The sequence below is a fragment of the Protopterus annectens genome, chromosome 7.part0 (genome assembly GCF_019279795.1).
Source record: "Protopterus annectens isolate FY-2018-M chromosome 7.part0, PAN1.0, whole genome shotgun sequence".
NCBI classification, from domain to species: domain Eukaryota; kingdom Metazoa; phylum Chordata; order Ceratodontiformes; family Protopteridae; genus Protopterus; species Protopterus annectens.
The window spans coordinates 171,697,617-171,712,772 of record NC_056739.1 but is presented as its reverse complement, the minus strand read 5'-3'; the positions used below and the strand labels follow the sequence as shown (position 1 = coordinate 171,712,772).

Here is a 15,156-nt window from a genome sequence, read left to right as displayed (position 1 = left end):
ACTTCTGTGTCTCTGCTCGACAGTGGCACAGGAAAATAACTTTCTTGGGTGGCGTAAGCCAGGGAACCTTGTTGGCTAGGCTTATGTAGGCCCTTGGGCCGATAGCCTAGTACCTACCTATGAACCTATGGTAGAATGCAGGAGTGAGACAGATTAGCAGGGAACTGCTAAGAATGATTACCGTTTAAGTATTCACATTTTCCTTACATTTTACTTTGCAAATTGTTTTGCCTGGAATATTTTATACAAATAGGATAAGGGTCCACATAAACCACAGTAGCTAGTACTGTTGCCTTTATTAGCTGAGATTAGGTGTATTCCCTGAGATATTTGCACAATTTTCAGCTGAAGGTCCTGAGACTGTGTAAAGGGCAGTGTGAGTCTGAGGGCCAAGGACAGCTGTAATATTGAGCAGCTGTTTGGTATCAAGTACCAAATAACATTCTCTTGAAATAAATCCTTTCAGCTATAGCAACTTTATGTAGGTATAGCTGCAGAAATCCACCTAAAGTGTCTAACATGGAGAATACTTTGGCATCAGTATCCCCTAGACTTGGTAGAATACACCTTTCTCTCCTGTGCCATTTAGCTTTTTCAAGTCAAGGCATATCTGTATGATGCTATTATTTTTAATGATTGGGATCATGGGAGCAAACCATTCGGTAAGTTGTTACACTTTCAATCACAAAAAAAGCTTGCATTCATTTGAGTTAGGCCTGTACTTTGGACATTACATGAAATAGCTTTCATCTGGGTAGTCTCATGGCATATGGGACAGCATCTGACTTTTGTCTTTTCTGGCATGCAATTAAGACCAAATTCAAAGACATCCGCATTAGTTTTGTTTATACTGACAATCATGTGTCCTTCCACTCAGCCATGGCTAAAAATCTATCAATGCAGTTAAGTGTGCATGTACAGTTAAGTATTTCCATTTCTGAATCATGTAACTGTGTACACCTCAAGATACTTTTACAAGCAGCATGTGGTATCACAGTAACATTGGTCACTTATCAGTCTTAAAGCTTACTGAGTTTCCATGAATTGGGGTTTAATTTGTCATTCTTTTTCAGTGTTTGGCGTGGCAGTCAATGAAACCAGGTAAAATGCTTTCTGAGCACTTTTCTCAGTTTTACTGTTAGTAACTATTTCTTTCTCTAGTTTAGTTTGCGAACAACATCAGAATCTCCCATCTTGTTGCATTTCTTACACTCACTGTCATACTTGTCTGGTGTAGGATGAAAGCACTTAGACCCCATGTATTTGCAGTGCTTGACTTTCCTCTGCTTCTCATTCACACCTGTACTTTGGCAGGTATTATGTTTTTTTTTGAATTTGCCATTTTCTTTGAGTTTTGTCTCACACATCATTTGCAATACTCATATTAGCTTCTTGCATCTTTAGCAGTTCAGCCTCTCTAACTGTGTTGCTTTTTCCGAAGTCAAATTCAGTTCATGATGTAACTCAGAAGCATAACAAGTGTGAGGGCAATGGGGACAGCCACCCAGGTTCAAGGTGTTGGGGCACAATAGGGAGATCCAGTTCTTGCATTATTTTTCTGTACCAGCATATGGGGTGGCACAGTGGCACAGCTGATAGCATTGTCACCTCACAGCAAGAGATTCCCTTGTTCCATTCTTGGCTGGGGTGCCTTCTGTGTAGAGTCTGCATGTTCTCTCTGTGTTTGCATGGGTTTCCTCCAGCTGCTATGGTTTCCTCCCACATTCCAAAGACATGCAGTAGGTCGATGAGACACTCTAAATTGGCCATAGGTGTGAGTGTGCATGTGAATGTGTAACGTGGAAGAACTACCTTGGCAGGGCTAGCCACCCGCTGTTGTAAACCTTGGCTCTATAAGATTGTCAGTGGTGAAGTGACACCCTGACCCCATGTGTAAAAAATGGGAAAAGGGGTTGTGGATGGATGGATGGATGGATGGATGGATGGATGGATGGATGGATGGATGGATTTCTGAATGCTGGTACAGAAAAGTGCTTCATTGCTTCTTGAATAGTAAGCTGTCACAAGCCATTTGCTCAAAATGCAGCAATCAGTTTGCTACAGTTTAAAAGTGGAAGTTCTTTTCTTTTTTGCTATTCACATAAAGAGCTGAGGGAGCAAGGATCTGGTTTGAAGTGCCAGAGTAAAGGAATGTGGACATCCTAGTTTCCCTATTTCTTGCTGTCTTAAGCACTGTGCAGAACAGGAAGGTATACATTTTTAAGTTCAGTGACTAAATTTGGCTTTAAGTTTGACTTAGCATGCATTGAAGATTGCATAACTTATTACACTGTGCACTGAGTTTTGGTAGAAACTGTGGGGCTTTTTTATAGGCTGATATTAAAAACATCATTTTCTGTCATTAATTCCTTATAGACTGATAAATATGTTATTGCAGCCCAGAAAGTTCTCATTGTCTGTGCTCTGTTTGTAAACTTAAATTACGTAGGTTCACAGAAAATCAGCCTAGCTATTTTTAAGGAAACCAGCAGGATTTTCCAGAAATGTCCATACTCCACTATAGAAGGTAATTACTCCAATCCCCAAGATAACCCAAGTGAACTTGAACACTATAACACCCTCCTCATCACTAAACCCCCACCCACAGCAAATGTTTATAATTTTTAATCTTTTTACAAGTCAGCCTGCTCAGAGGTTCCTAACTTTCATTACCGTAATATTTTTGTACATCTGTTTCTTTGGTCATACAGTGGCTTCTTCTACCAGCATCTCTACATTTTCAGAAAAGAAACATCTTGCCTGGTGGCTATTAGTGGCTGGGGTAGCAGAAATCCACCCTGCTTACCTGTATTGTCCTAGCCCAAACTGTCCTGTAACATGATCCATGAACTGAAAAGTTCAGCTTTTTCTTAGGTCTTTTCAAATCACGTAGTTACTTGGATCCCTCTTGTAATTCTGAGGAATGTAATTAAGACCTCCATAATAATTTGATTCTAAATGTGAATGTGGAGAATGTCTACTCATTCCAAAGGTGCAGTACCACCGATTATTCCACCTACTCTCAGTTACACCAACATTGGAGGAATTTTATATGTTCATCAAGTGTGTGGAGGCGTATCCCCCATGTCAGAAGGCATGGGGGGGGGCTTGTCCTCTTACAAACGTACGTTACAAACACAGTAACAAATTTCAGAATTTTCTGTTTGTGTCCATAATGGGGTTTAGTTTTTTTCACTTGAGGGATTTGCAATATCAAGCCTTAAAGCTGTGATGTGGAGTCAAATGCATGTATGGATACATGTATACACATGCTCATATACATACATGTAATGTGTGTGTATGTGTGTGTGCTTGTTTCTTTGTTTCTGTGACTCATGAAAAGAAATTCACAGAGACACAGAAAGAGACAGAGAGACAGAGAGAGAGAGAGAGAGAGAGAGAAACTCTTTCAAATGCAATTCAGAATCCTTTATATGTATTTTATACTCCCTGCGACATCATAGTTGCATCTAAAAAAGGTCCCTTGTAAGCAGCACAACTCATCTGCCAAATAAATAAATAAATAAACATTTGTTTCTGCTTACATCATTATTACAATGAACTATATATATAACATAGTTCTACTGTGGGGGAAAATAAATGTTTTCAATATTTATGGTGGACTAATTTTCAGGTGAAGGTCTACATACAGCTAACTAAAATGTGATGCTGTCTTAGCACTACAAAAACAGAATTGCAGTGAGTGAAAGAAAAAGAAATAAGTAGAAATTAATTGTTCCAGATCACTCCTCTTTTTTCCCCAAGATGCTGTCTATAAAGGGAAAGGTGGCCCTAATTACTGGTGCCAGTTCCGGAACAGGAGCTGCAACAAGTATCCTGTTTGCCGAACTCGGAGTAAAAGTAGTCCTTAATGGCAGAAATGTAGAAAGATTGAAAGAAACAGCAAAACAGTGTGATGAAACACAGAAAGAAAAGGTAAATGAAAAATGAAAGGATTGCCTATGTATTTTTTCAGAATTATTTAAAACTGTTCAGCTCTTTGTGCAGATTTAGCACCTACCTTTCACTAGTTACATTTCCACTCCTCTAGTTGTGCAACTTTGCAAACTAAACATCAGCTTTGTGAATTTCTGTAAAAATATAAGAAAATGTCTACTATGTATGTAAATATCAATTCAAGCAAGAAGCTGTTATGTATCTTTGTAGATGGCTGGTATGATCTTCCTGAGAGCTTTGTGTGCAGCTCTGCAGTCTTCATTTTCACCAACATATTGGCAGGCCAGAAGCAGTTTAGAAAGGGCAACAGAAGATTGTATGGTCTTCACCAGAAACCAAGCAATGAGAGAAGAGAAGAACACATTGTTTATACTTAAAGAAAGAAGGCAAAGGAGTCTTATAATATAAAAAATACATCAAAGATAACTAGTCAGTCAAAATGAAGACTGTATTTCATAAGACATACTTAAGAAGATATCACAGTTTAAAGATACAAGTCAAATGGTTTAGGGTTGATATACTGAAGTATTTATTTTCACAGAAACAGTGGTAAATTATTAAAACCACCTTCATGGGAATGTTGTAAGGTCAACAGTAGTGATAGAATTCAGTGATGCATGGGTCACACATAAGGTAATCATTATGATGAGTGGAAAAATAGGCTGCTGGATGACAGAAGTCTGCAGCTGTTTACTTGTTAATTTGCTAACTGGACAAGTGAACCTGTTCTACCTTGGACACTTTTCAGTCATGACACTGACCCAAAAGATAAGGGTAAATGCAAATGCAGTATATATGAATAGCTTAGAGTAGCCACCAGCATGTCTTTGTGACGTACAAAGAAATCTGGTACCCTGATACTCAGACAAAGCCCATGCAATTGCTGACAGAACATGCAGACACCACACAAACAGTAACAAGAAGTCAGGACTGAATCCCAGAGCTCTGAGGTAAAGGGAACAAGTCATGCTTTTGTACAGCTACATCTCAGCCAGGAAGATCAATAACCAAGAAGTACAACATATGTAAAAACAACTGTTATCATGGCTGGGATATTAAATGGGTATGTCTTTAATGTTTGCATCTCTTCACAGCTGACCCACAGCATAACTGTGGTAATGATGGCTTATGAAACTGAATGATTATACAACAATATGAGTTTCAGTCTTTCAGGGTTTACTCATGGAAAGACAGAAAAGAATCCATGGTGTCAGAGAAACAAGAAAGACAATCTAAAAAGCAAAGTAGTGTGAGATAAGAGGAAGGCAGCAGTGCAGTTTGGAGAGAGGAGAAGTGAAATGGATGCCATTTTCTGAGTATAGGGCCAGGATTTGGCTTAGTGAGGTTTGGGGTAAAGGGAATGTGCAGTATGATGGACGCAGAACAGCTGCAGGTAGGAATGATTTTCAAGTTGGGAAAGTAGCTTGGCTAGTCAGGTAAGAAGGCAGAACTTGAATGGAGTGGAAGAGGGAAAGCAGACAGGCAGGGAATAAGACCTGGTGAGAAAGAGTAGGAAGCTATAAGGACATGGGCTGAACTCAGACAGGTTGAGGGAATAGAGACAGTGGTCAGGGAGACAGAAAACAGTAGCAGTAGAACAGGAGACAGGCAGGAGCTGACCCAGAAAAAAACGGGAGAAGGTGGTCGGAGTAGACAGGAAAAAGTTGTTGAAGAACAGGAAGACAAGGCAGAATGCAAAGGCAAGCATGTATGCTGACAGTATTAGGGGAGGTGGGACCAATGGTGACCAGGCAGAAAACACATCAGGGAGGTCACGGGGAATGTGCACTGAAAGTAAAGAAGAGAGACAGAAGGCAAAGTCAGGAACACAAGATGGTTCAGGAGCTGAGCAGGAATGCATGTGAATGGAGTTCTTGGATTGCTTTTTGGTTGTATTTGAAATGAGCACCTTAAATCAGCAAACTATTTGAGATTTTACATTAGCTGTTTTTTATAATACTCATCCCAGTCTTCATCTACTCCTTTTGCTACCACAAGCAGTATTGGGCAATGGTGATCAGGAAGACATGTAGGCATAACACCAGGGAAGAAGGAGGAGAAGAGAGTTGGATAGCAGAGGATAATTCAGTCACCAAAATCAACAGCTGGGAAGGCTGGGAGAAAACGTAGCTTCCCTAAATGGGATCCTGTCCCAGTTCTAACCATCTCTAGGAAGGGCATAAAAATGATCAAGGTGATCATGAAAAGGTAGGGCTGTGTACATGCACTGGTCCACGCAAGAACTAATAACTAGCATAAAAAATAATTGAACAGGTGAAACAGAGACTCATAGAATTATTAGTAGTATATGTGGACCTGTGGGTTACAATATCACTCTCAGAGGAGTAACCTTTATTGGGGGACAGCAGTTTGAGGAAAAAAAGTACCCAGCAGCTCTCAGGCACTGGGGTACAGATCAGAAGACAATGATAGTATATTGGGGGAGTATAGGAGTTTAGGAACAGCTGTGATTATGAGATAGGGGAGTATAGGAACAGCTGCAAGGATGAGATAGGGGAGCATAGGAGTATAGGAACAGCTGTGAGGATGAGATAGGGGACTTTAGGAGTATAGAAACAGCTGTGAGGATGTGATAGGGGAGTATAGGAGTATAAGAGCAACTGTGAGGATGAGATAGGGGAGTATAGGAGTATAGAAACAGCTGTGAGGATGTGATAGGGGAGTATAGGAGTATAAGAACAGCTGTGAGGATGTGATAGGGGAGTATAGAAACAGCTGTGAGGATGAGATAGGGAAGTATAGGAACAGCTATGAGGATGAGATAGGGGAATATAGTTGTATAGGAACTACTGTGAGGATGAGGTAGGGGAGTATAGGAATAGCTGTGAGGATGGGATAGGGGAGTATAGGAGTATAGGAACAGCTGTGAGGAAGTGATAGGGGAGTATAGGAGTATAGGGACAGCTGTAAGGATGTGATAGGGGAGTATAGGAACAGCTGTGAGGATGTGATAAGGGAGTATAGGAGTATAGGGACTGCTGTGAGGATGAAATAGGGGAGTATAGGAGTATAGGAACAGCTGTGAGGATGAGATAGGGTTGTATAGGAGTATAGGAACAGCTGTGAGGAAGTGATTAGGTAGTATAGGAGTATAGGAACAGCTGTGAGGATGAGATAGGGAATTATATGAGTATAGGAACAGCTGTGAGGATGTGATAGGGGAGTATAGGAGTATAGGAACAGCTGTGAGGATGAGATAGAGGAGTATAGAAACAGCTGTGAGGATGTGATAGGGGAGTATAGGAGTATAGGAACAGCTGTGAGGAAGTGATAGGGGAGTATAGGAGTATAGGAACAGCTGTGAGGATGTGCTAGGGGAGTATAGGAGTATAGGGACTGCTGTGAGGATGAGATAGGGGAGTATAGGAGTATAGGAACAGCTGTGAGGATGAGATAGAGGAGAATAGGAGTATAGGAACAGCTGTGAGGATGAGATAGGAGAGTATAGGAGTATAGGAACAGCTGTGAGGAAGTGATAGGGGAGTATAGGAGTACAGGAACAGCTGTGAGGATGTGCTAGGGGAGTATAGGAGTATAGGGACTGCTGTGAGGATGAGATAGGGGAGTATAGGAGTATAGGAACAGCTGTGAGGATGAGATAGGGGAGTATAGGAATAGCTGTGAGGATGAGATGTTCAGCATGAATAGGCTGCATCTTGTTCCACTGGGAACTGCATTACTACAGATGTAGCTAGTGGGATATATTACAACTGTGACACTAACATGAGCGGGACAGGTGGAAGGAAGCAAGGCACTATTCAGGACAGACAAAAGAATGCAGTGAAAAGGAGATATTGTCAGGGCAAGCAGTGAAGAAAGGCAGAAGGAGGGGACCAGTGCAACAAAATAACAAGAATGGAGTGGCTTGGACAGGGGTGATTGAGAAAGAAAAACAGTAAAAAAGAAAGCACTCCATAAACCTGGAGGGAGTGTGGGGGGCATAAAGATAGACAGTATCATAAGGCATGAAAATATGGAAAAGTGGCAGATAGGGAGAGGAGAATGAAAGAAGAAGAAAGGATAAAAGAGTATGCAAACAAATTAAAATGGTTCAGCAGGTGGCAAACTTGCTTCTGATACATGGAAGATTAGAAGGATGTGGGTTCTATTCTCACTTCAGTTGTTTGGATCCCTTTTCCAGTATTGGCACTGTAGTGCAGAATAGCATGGGGGTGCTGTATTCCTGATGGGCCTTCCTTTGGATGAGACTTTAAAGTGAGGTCCCATCTGCCCGAGATATTTATAGCTTACATGGATGTTAATGAACTCACAGCACTTTTGAAAAATGATTAAGGATTTTTATTAAAGAAATTCATTCAATATCAAACTATACATTAACAGATCTCTATAACAATTCACTCTTCTTCCTCTTCATCTTCAGTTAGTCACATAAGTTTATACAAGTTAACATTCTTTTTCTAACCCATTTCTATTTCACTGTAATAACACACTTTATTATACAGCATAACCTACACTCTTCAGGCCACAGTTTCCATAAACTAGATCCCAAGAGGTTCATCTTTTTCTACTAGCATCCTATTACTATCTGTATGGTCTCCATAGCAAGTAATATGCTTATTTAAAATACACTAATATTCATATTTAGAATACTCATGTTAACAATGTGCTCCCTGTTTCATCTATACACACTTTGTTTTCCCATATTCCTAGACATAATGTTGCAGTTTCTTCCTTTTATCATTCCTTTAAGAAAAATATCTCACTGCCTATGCTTTGTATCTCATGTTTAACTAGCATCTGTTGGTAGGATAACACAACAAAAACCATATAATATGGTTCTCTCATCCTGCCTATCCGTCCTTGTTTATCTTTTTCCTTTTTTTCTATCTGATTCCATCCAACTTCTATACTGATGAAATTATTTGTACTACACATTTTTTACCTCTTTCTTAGTAAATTCTTGTCTTCCTTATATTCAATGTGTTTATAAATTCCTACATTTTATCATATAATATCAATATTTCTCCATGTTTCTTCATTTCCTAGCTGTTCAATAAATGTAATTCCAACTAACCTTCCCAACTGGCTAACTACATCATTTAATAATGCAATAAAAATATCAAGGTGAATCATATTCAATTCTCCTTCTGCTTTCATATAATACCCCCTTTTTATCAAATTCAGCTGTTAACCCTGCAGTACCAAAACCAAATCTAATTCTACCACTGCATTACCAAAGGCTTCTCAGAATAATATGCACTCCTGCCACATAATTTGCTATACCAAATAAAAAAGTTTTTTACAACAAATTTCTTTATAGTTATTACATATCACTTCAGAATTCAACCAATTCTTTTATTTTTTTATGATTAGCCGCTATCTCATTTTCTCAGATATTTCCCACTGCATACTCCTAACACTGTGATTTTCTTCTCATTTAACGTTGTGCCTGCTACCATAGTTATAAATGACATACTGCTTTTCTAAACTCTGTTTTTCTACTACTGTACCATCTGTGTATGTAAGTAGCAATAGGCCCTTTATTTCCCAATAAATCATTCACTAACATTCTCCATAATGTCTCTTCATTTTTCCCGCCACCTTATTAAAACAACTAAAACTATTATGGGGTAAATGGAAGTTCTAGTCAGATTTCTTTTTACTCCACTCAATTTCCCACCTTCATTATTAATGGCCTTACGATGGACTCTTTGTAAACTTCTTTATAAATGCCCTATTTTAGGATATTTACCATATTAATCTTAAACTATCACATTACTTCATTTAGTCCTTCTTGATTTACAGAATCAAATATTTTCTCAAGAGCAGTACTAATTGTATGTCCTTCCATTTTTCTCCTTAACTCTTTTATCATTTCCTTTACACTTATTTTTTTCTGTTCTACCTAGATGCATTTTAGCTAATAACTTATAGTCTATGTCCTGAAATAATATAGGTCTCTGCCTGTCATATTACTTCTCTCTACCTTTTTGTATTACACACAGTTATTTATTTAAAAAGCTATCAATATTATTTCATGCTGTTAAATGTTCAGTGTTTTATCCATTCCTAGGGTTCTATCTCATTAAGGTTCAGAAGTATATCTTCTAAATATTTTGTAATTCTATAAATTTATCTATTTGTTCTTCCTCTTCTTCCATCAAAACTTCTTTTATTTTTTTCTACTCATAAATTTTTCTGTTGGATTTTCTTACCACTATCATTAATTCATTTATATCCCTCTATTTCTTTTTCTTTTAAAGTATCAGTTTTTATATATTGCTATCATGATTTTTTTCTCCCATAATAATGAAAAAGATATTACACTTTACTTTGTCAATTGAATATGTTTCTTCCTTTGGTCATATCAGCAATCTTTTCCAACTTCAGATAATCTTTTTGTTGTCAATCTAATATTTTTTTGTTTCCTCATGCAACCTCTGTGTACCTTTTTACCTACTTTCATTTTTTCCCTCACTCATTATTAAACTGATATGTCTGTATTTTTTATCTAACATTTAAAAACAGTCAGCATTCTATGTAGTTACTATAAAAATCTGCATAGTCAAATTGTCTTCCCATGACCTCTAAAATAATGTTTATTTCCTAATCTTAATTATTATGCTGATGTTTTAAATTTCTCTAGTCCTTTTCTGAACCTTTTTTCTCCTCTTTTCTATTGCTCCCACAAGACCCTTGTGGTATGAAAACTATGTTTGTTCTTTTTTCAGTTCATTTTCTTCTACTTCCTCATTATGTATCATAAAATTATTTTCAGTAATGTATGTACACTTTCCTTACCCCACAGCTTTTGAGAATCTTTATTACTTTAATTACTTTTATGTCTGTCATATCTTTTCACCCTTTCCTATGTTATACATCTTTATATTATATAAGGAATATATTATATCAATTATTCAGATTTTATAAATGTTCCACACAAATTATCTTACTTCTGTAAACATAATGGGTCTAAGTCACAACGTTGAAGAAGCGTTACTTCAAATGCATCATCGAATCCATAAAAACGAAAACTGAAAACAGCAAAAATACATATGAGCTCTTTCCCTGGGAAAGAAATCACTTGTCCAAAAAAAAAATATATATATATCACTACACAGAAAACAAAGTGGGGAGCTTTGCCCCCCCACACCCCCAACTAAATATACCAACTCCGAGATTGCACTACAGTTTACAAAGCAAACTATTGGAGGTGGACAAGCAATTTCTTTCCCAGGGAAAGAGCTCATATGCCCCTTCACTGTTTTCAGTTTTCATTATTTTTATTTCGGTGAAGATGCATTTGAAATTATGCATCTTCAACAATCTAATATGAACCCAACATAATCATTCAACTACTTTACAAATCCCCCTCTAGCTTTTCCCACAACAGTTTCATAATGATTTATATTCAAAGCTTTTCTCCCAGTTTTCCCCTCAGAACTAATATAAATCATTCTCAACTCTTTTTATAACACACCAGACTTATACTTTAATCAATATTTTTTTATTTATGTACACATTTTAAAACAGTCTTCTAACCATATGAGTATCATATGCTTTTCTGTTTGCTTTATTTACTTTTTTATTCCAGTGTGTATTTTGCAGATTAACTGCATGACTCTCCACACCTTTCATGTTATCAGTTACGGCCATTCTTCTCTTTCTTACATTAAGTTATTTACTGACAGGAATTTCCCCAACATTTCTCTGTTCTCTTGTCGCTTTCTTCTCTTTCGATTACTAACCCTTTGGCCTACTGACAAATTTCCCTGTTAATTTTCTCTGACTCCTGCATCTTCTCCTGCATATGTAAACTATGAATTTTGCAACACCCAGAATCTATTCTCATATAGCTCTACAACTTCCTCTAGTTCTTGTATTTCACTAGCTACACTTTTTTTTTTCTTCAACATTCAAATAAACATTACTTAAATTTGTTTTTTATGGCTATTTTCTAATCTGTCTTAATTCAAAATTCTAATTTATTAAAGTGTCTAAAACACATAAATGCAAAATGAACATTTCAGACTAAAAAGAAAAGAACAAAAAAAACTTTTACAAGACTATACAAGCTATGATATAAATACAAATTAGTAAAACATTAAAACAATCATTGCTAACCATTAAATGTCCAGATCAAAAAGATGTCTTTTAAAGACCACTTGAAGCCACTAAATAAGGATGATGCCCTCAACAGACCTGGAAACAGAAACATGGCATCAATAAGCAAAAAGAAATACTAGAAGGCCACACCAATGAAACCAGTAGCAACCATATGTTGGCTGAGCTCAGGGTATGGGTGCTCAGTACCATGCCAGCAATCTCAAGCTTAACCTCTGCTGCTCTTTGCAAGTGTAGAATCCTCATATCTACCCACTGGGAGCACTCCTATAGTGCTCCTTTGAAGACAATAGCAGTGACATTAACAAAAGATTTTTAATCTCTTCAAAAATATACTTAGTATTTTAACTATATGCTTTTGTAATATTTTAGTATAGTTATTTTAACCAACACGAACATATTTTCTTCATGTTCTCAAGTCACCTCCAACCTTTCTTCCACAACTATACTTAACCTAACCTCACTAAAAAATCTATACATTGTCCAAATCCAACAAGAACTGTCCCACCCAAATATTCCAGGATAAAGTTAGCAGAATTTTGTCTGTGCTGTCTTCCTCACGCAGTGAAGGGCGGCATGAAAAGGAGGAAATGGGGCAGACCAGGAAGATGATTGGTCAACTTACACAACTGATAGATCTGTTAGTGCCCCTCAGTCAATCGATGATGACAGTAGCATCATATATGCAAGGGCAGCTGAACCAGGAAGCTGCTGCTTGCAATGGAGCGAGACGGCGGCAGAAAGAAAACAATGTCAATGTCAATGTGATACAGAACGGACATGGTACGTGCAATATAAATGGAAATAAAAGCCCAGATGCAAGTTTTTCTAGCACACTGAGGCTGTTAAGGAACTCTAACCAGGCTTGTGAGTCCAATAACAACAATTCAACTGGTATAATGCCAGGACAAGGTTCAGGGGCTGTTCAGGGAAATACGCCTAAACGGACAGACCTAAAGGAATGGTTACAGGTCAGTTTTTCAATGAATTTTCGTGAAAAAGTAGTTAATCCTGCACCAGTTACTGACTCTTACAAAACCAAACTTTATAGACTGCAAAATTTGTTATACAAATACAAAAGTTTGGATATTGAAAATAGTTATTTAAAAGAATGTATAAGTGAAGGAATAGTCCCAAAGGGGCTAAGGGTATTTAAATACCCTAACAATGTGAGTGAGGGAAGTATATTTTACAAAGACCTTTTAGAAGTTTTTAACAGATGTGGGCATATTAAGATGTATGATTGAAGAAAATGTTAGGATTAAAGCTGAACTGTGAGATTGATATTTTAAATTAATGCATTAAAAATGACTTGATTTTTACAATTCCTGAAGAAAGAATGAAATATGACAATATTTTTATTGACACAAGTAATGAGTGTAATAACTTAGTTAAGAGAAAAATAAAAAAGCTAGAAAGGGAACTTAATGAGTATAAAAATAAGGTAAGTTACCCAAACCCAAAGAAGAAGGGAAGGACATGGGGTAAGAACAATATAGAAGGAACAACAGATGATGATAACCAGGATAATGCAGTTGTTAGTGAGCAGGTTACAGACTTAGATGATGTCTCCGAATACCCCCAATTGCGTAGGTCCGACAAACTAAGGAATAGGGAGGGTTATGAACAACAATATAGGTACACAAATTTTTAGGGGGGAGCAAGAAGAGGGAGGGGGGGTACTAGGACAACTCAGTACCAACCTCCCCGACTTGGAAAACAATTCCATTCTGCAAGACGAAATGAACCCCTATAGATATACTTTAGAAGATTTTAGTATATACAATTTCAGTCATATTTCCTTAACCAAAGAACATTTTAGTCTCTTATCAAAGGGAACCAAGTTCATTCCTAGTAGAAGGGGAGATTTAACCAAAACAATTATGGATGTTAAAACCTTTACTAGGAAAGTTAACTTCCAGGTTATATTTGATCAGAATAAAAATTATGAACCAGGAGATCCCTAAAAAAAAGTACATACAATCCCCCACTGCACCCCCAGATAATAAAATCTAAAGAATATACTCGAGAATGAAATAAGAAAGAAGTATGGGAAAGTACACTATACAAGGAACTTAAGCCAGGCTGAAAGCAGCATCCTTGATGAATTAAGAGGGGATTCAGGCTTAAGAATTATGAAACCAGACAAAGGTGGGGGAATAGTATTGATGAACAGCTTTGACTATGAGGGGAAAATGAAATAAATCTTAGGAGACCCTAACAAATACTCCACAGTTTCGAAAAATTAAATAAATATTAGTTACAGAAGGATAGATATGGCCTTAGAAAGTTTATTTTTAGATGGATTGTTAGATAGGAAGACATTTGAATATTTAAAAGGGGACAAACCTAAAATTCCTACTAGTTTTGGAATCCCCAAAATACATAAGAATGCAATGGATCCCCCTTTGAGGCCAATAGTTTCAGCTGAGGGTTCCAAAACTTTACCGCTAGCCAAATTCGTGGATGTTAAGCTTAAGAAACTGTGGCTTAAGAGAACCAACATTTTGAGAGATTCTTGGGATCTTCTAAGGACATTGAATCATGATCTATACAATGAGAATTTATGTTTCCTAACAATTGATGTTGTAGATTTGTTCTCAAGCATTCCCCACAGTGATGGACTAAGATACCTGGAAGAACAAATTTTTGCAGATGAGACTTTAACCCACGATGAGTATACTGTGGTGATGGAGCTTATAGATTTGGTTCCAAAGTTCAACTTCATTTACTTCAAAGGTGAATTTTTTTCACCAGAAGAAAGGAGTAGAAATGGGTGCCGCTTGTGCACCCACCTATGCTAATTTGGTCTTAGCCAAATGGGAAGAGAAGATGGTAACCGAATCAATATACAGCAACAAATGGTCACTTTATAGAAGATTCCTGGATGACATATGTATCCTATGGGAAGGGCCGAAAGAAGAGATAGAAACATTTATTGAATATATTAACAACAGTACTAATTTTCTTGAATTTTCTTACAGAATAAATTATGAGAAGTTGGGGTACTTGGATATAGAAATATATAAGGAAAACTCACGTTTTAATTCCAGGGTGTATAGAAAGAGTACCTATTCTAACTCTTATTTGCAC

At 37.3% G+C, this 15,156-nt stretch overlaps 1 protein-coding gene across 1 annotated transcript in view; it reads left to right on the top strand.

Annotated features, from left to right (window-relative positions):
* Positions 1-3,765: 3,765 nt before the first annotated feature.
* Positions 3,766-15,156, top strand: part of LOC122805905 (uncharacterized oxidoreductase TM_0325-like) — a 107,975-nt gene continuing 96,584 nt past the window's right edge. The window contains exon 1 of the mRNA XM_044076150.1: positions 3,766-3,936. Within this exon, the coding sequence (XP_043932085.1) occupies positions 3,766-3,936 (171 nt within the window). The remainder of the gene's footprint in view (positions 3,937-15,156) is intronic.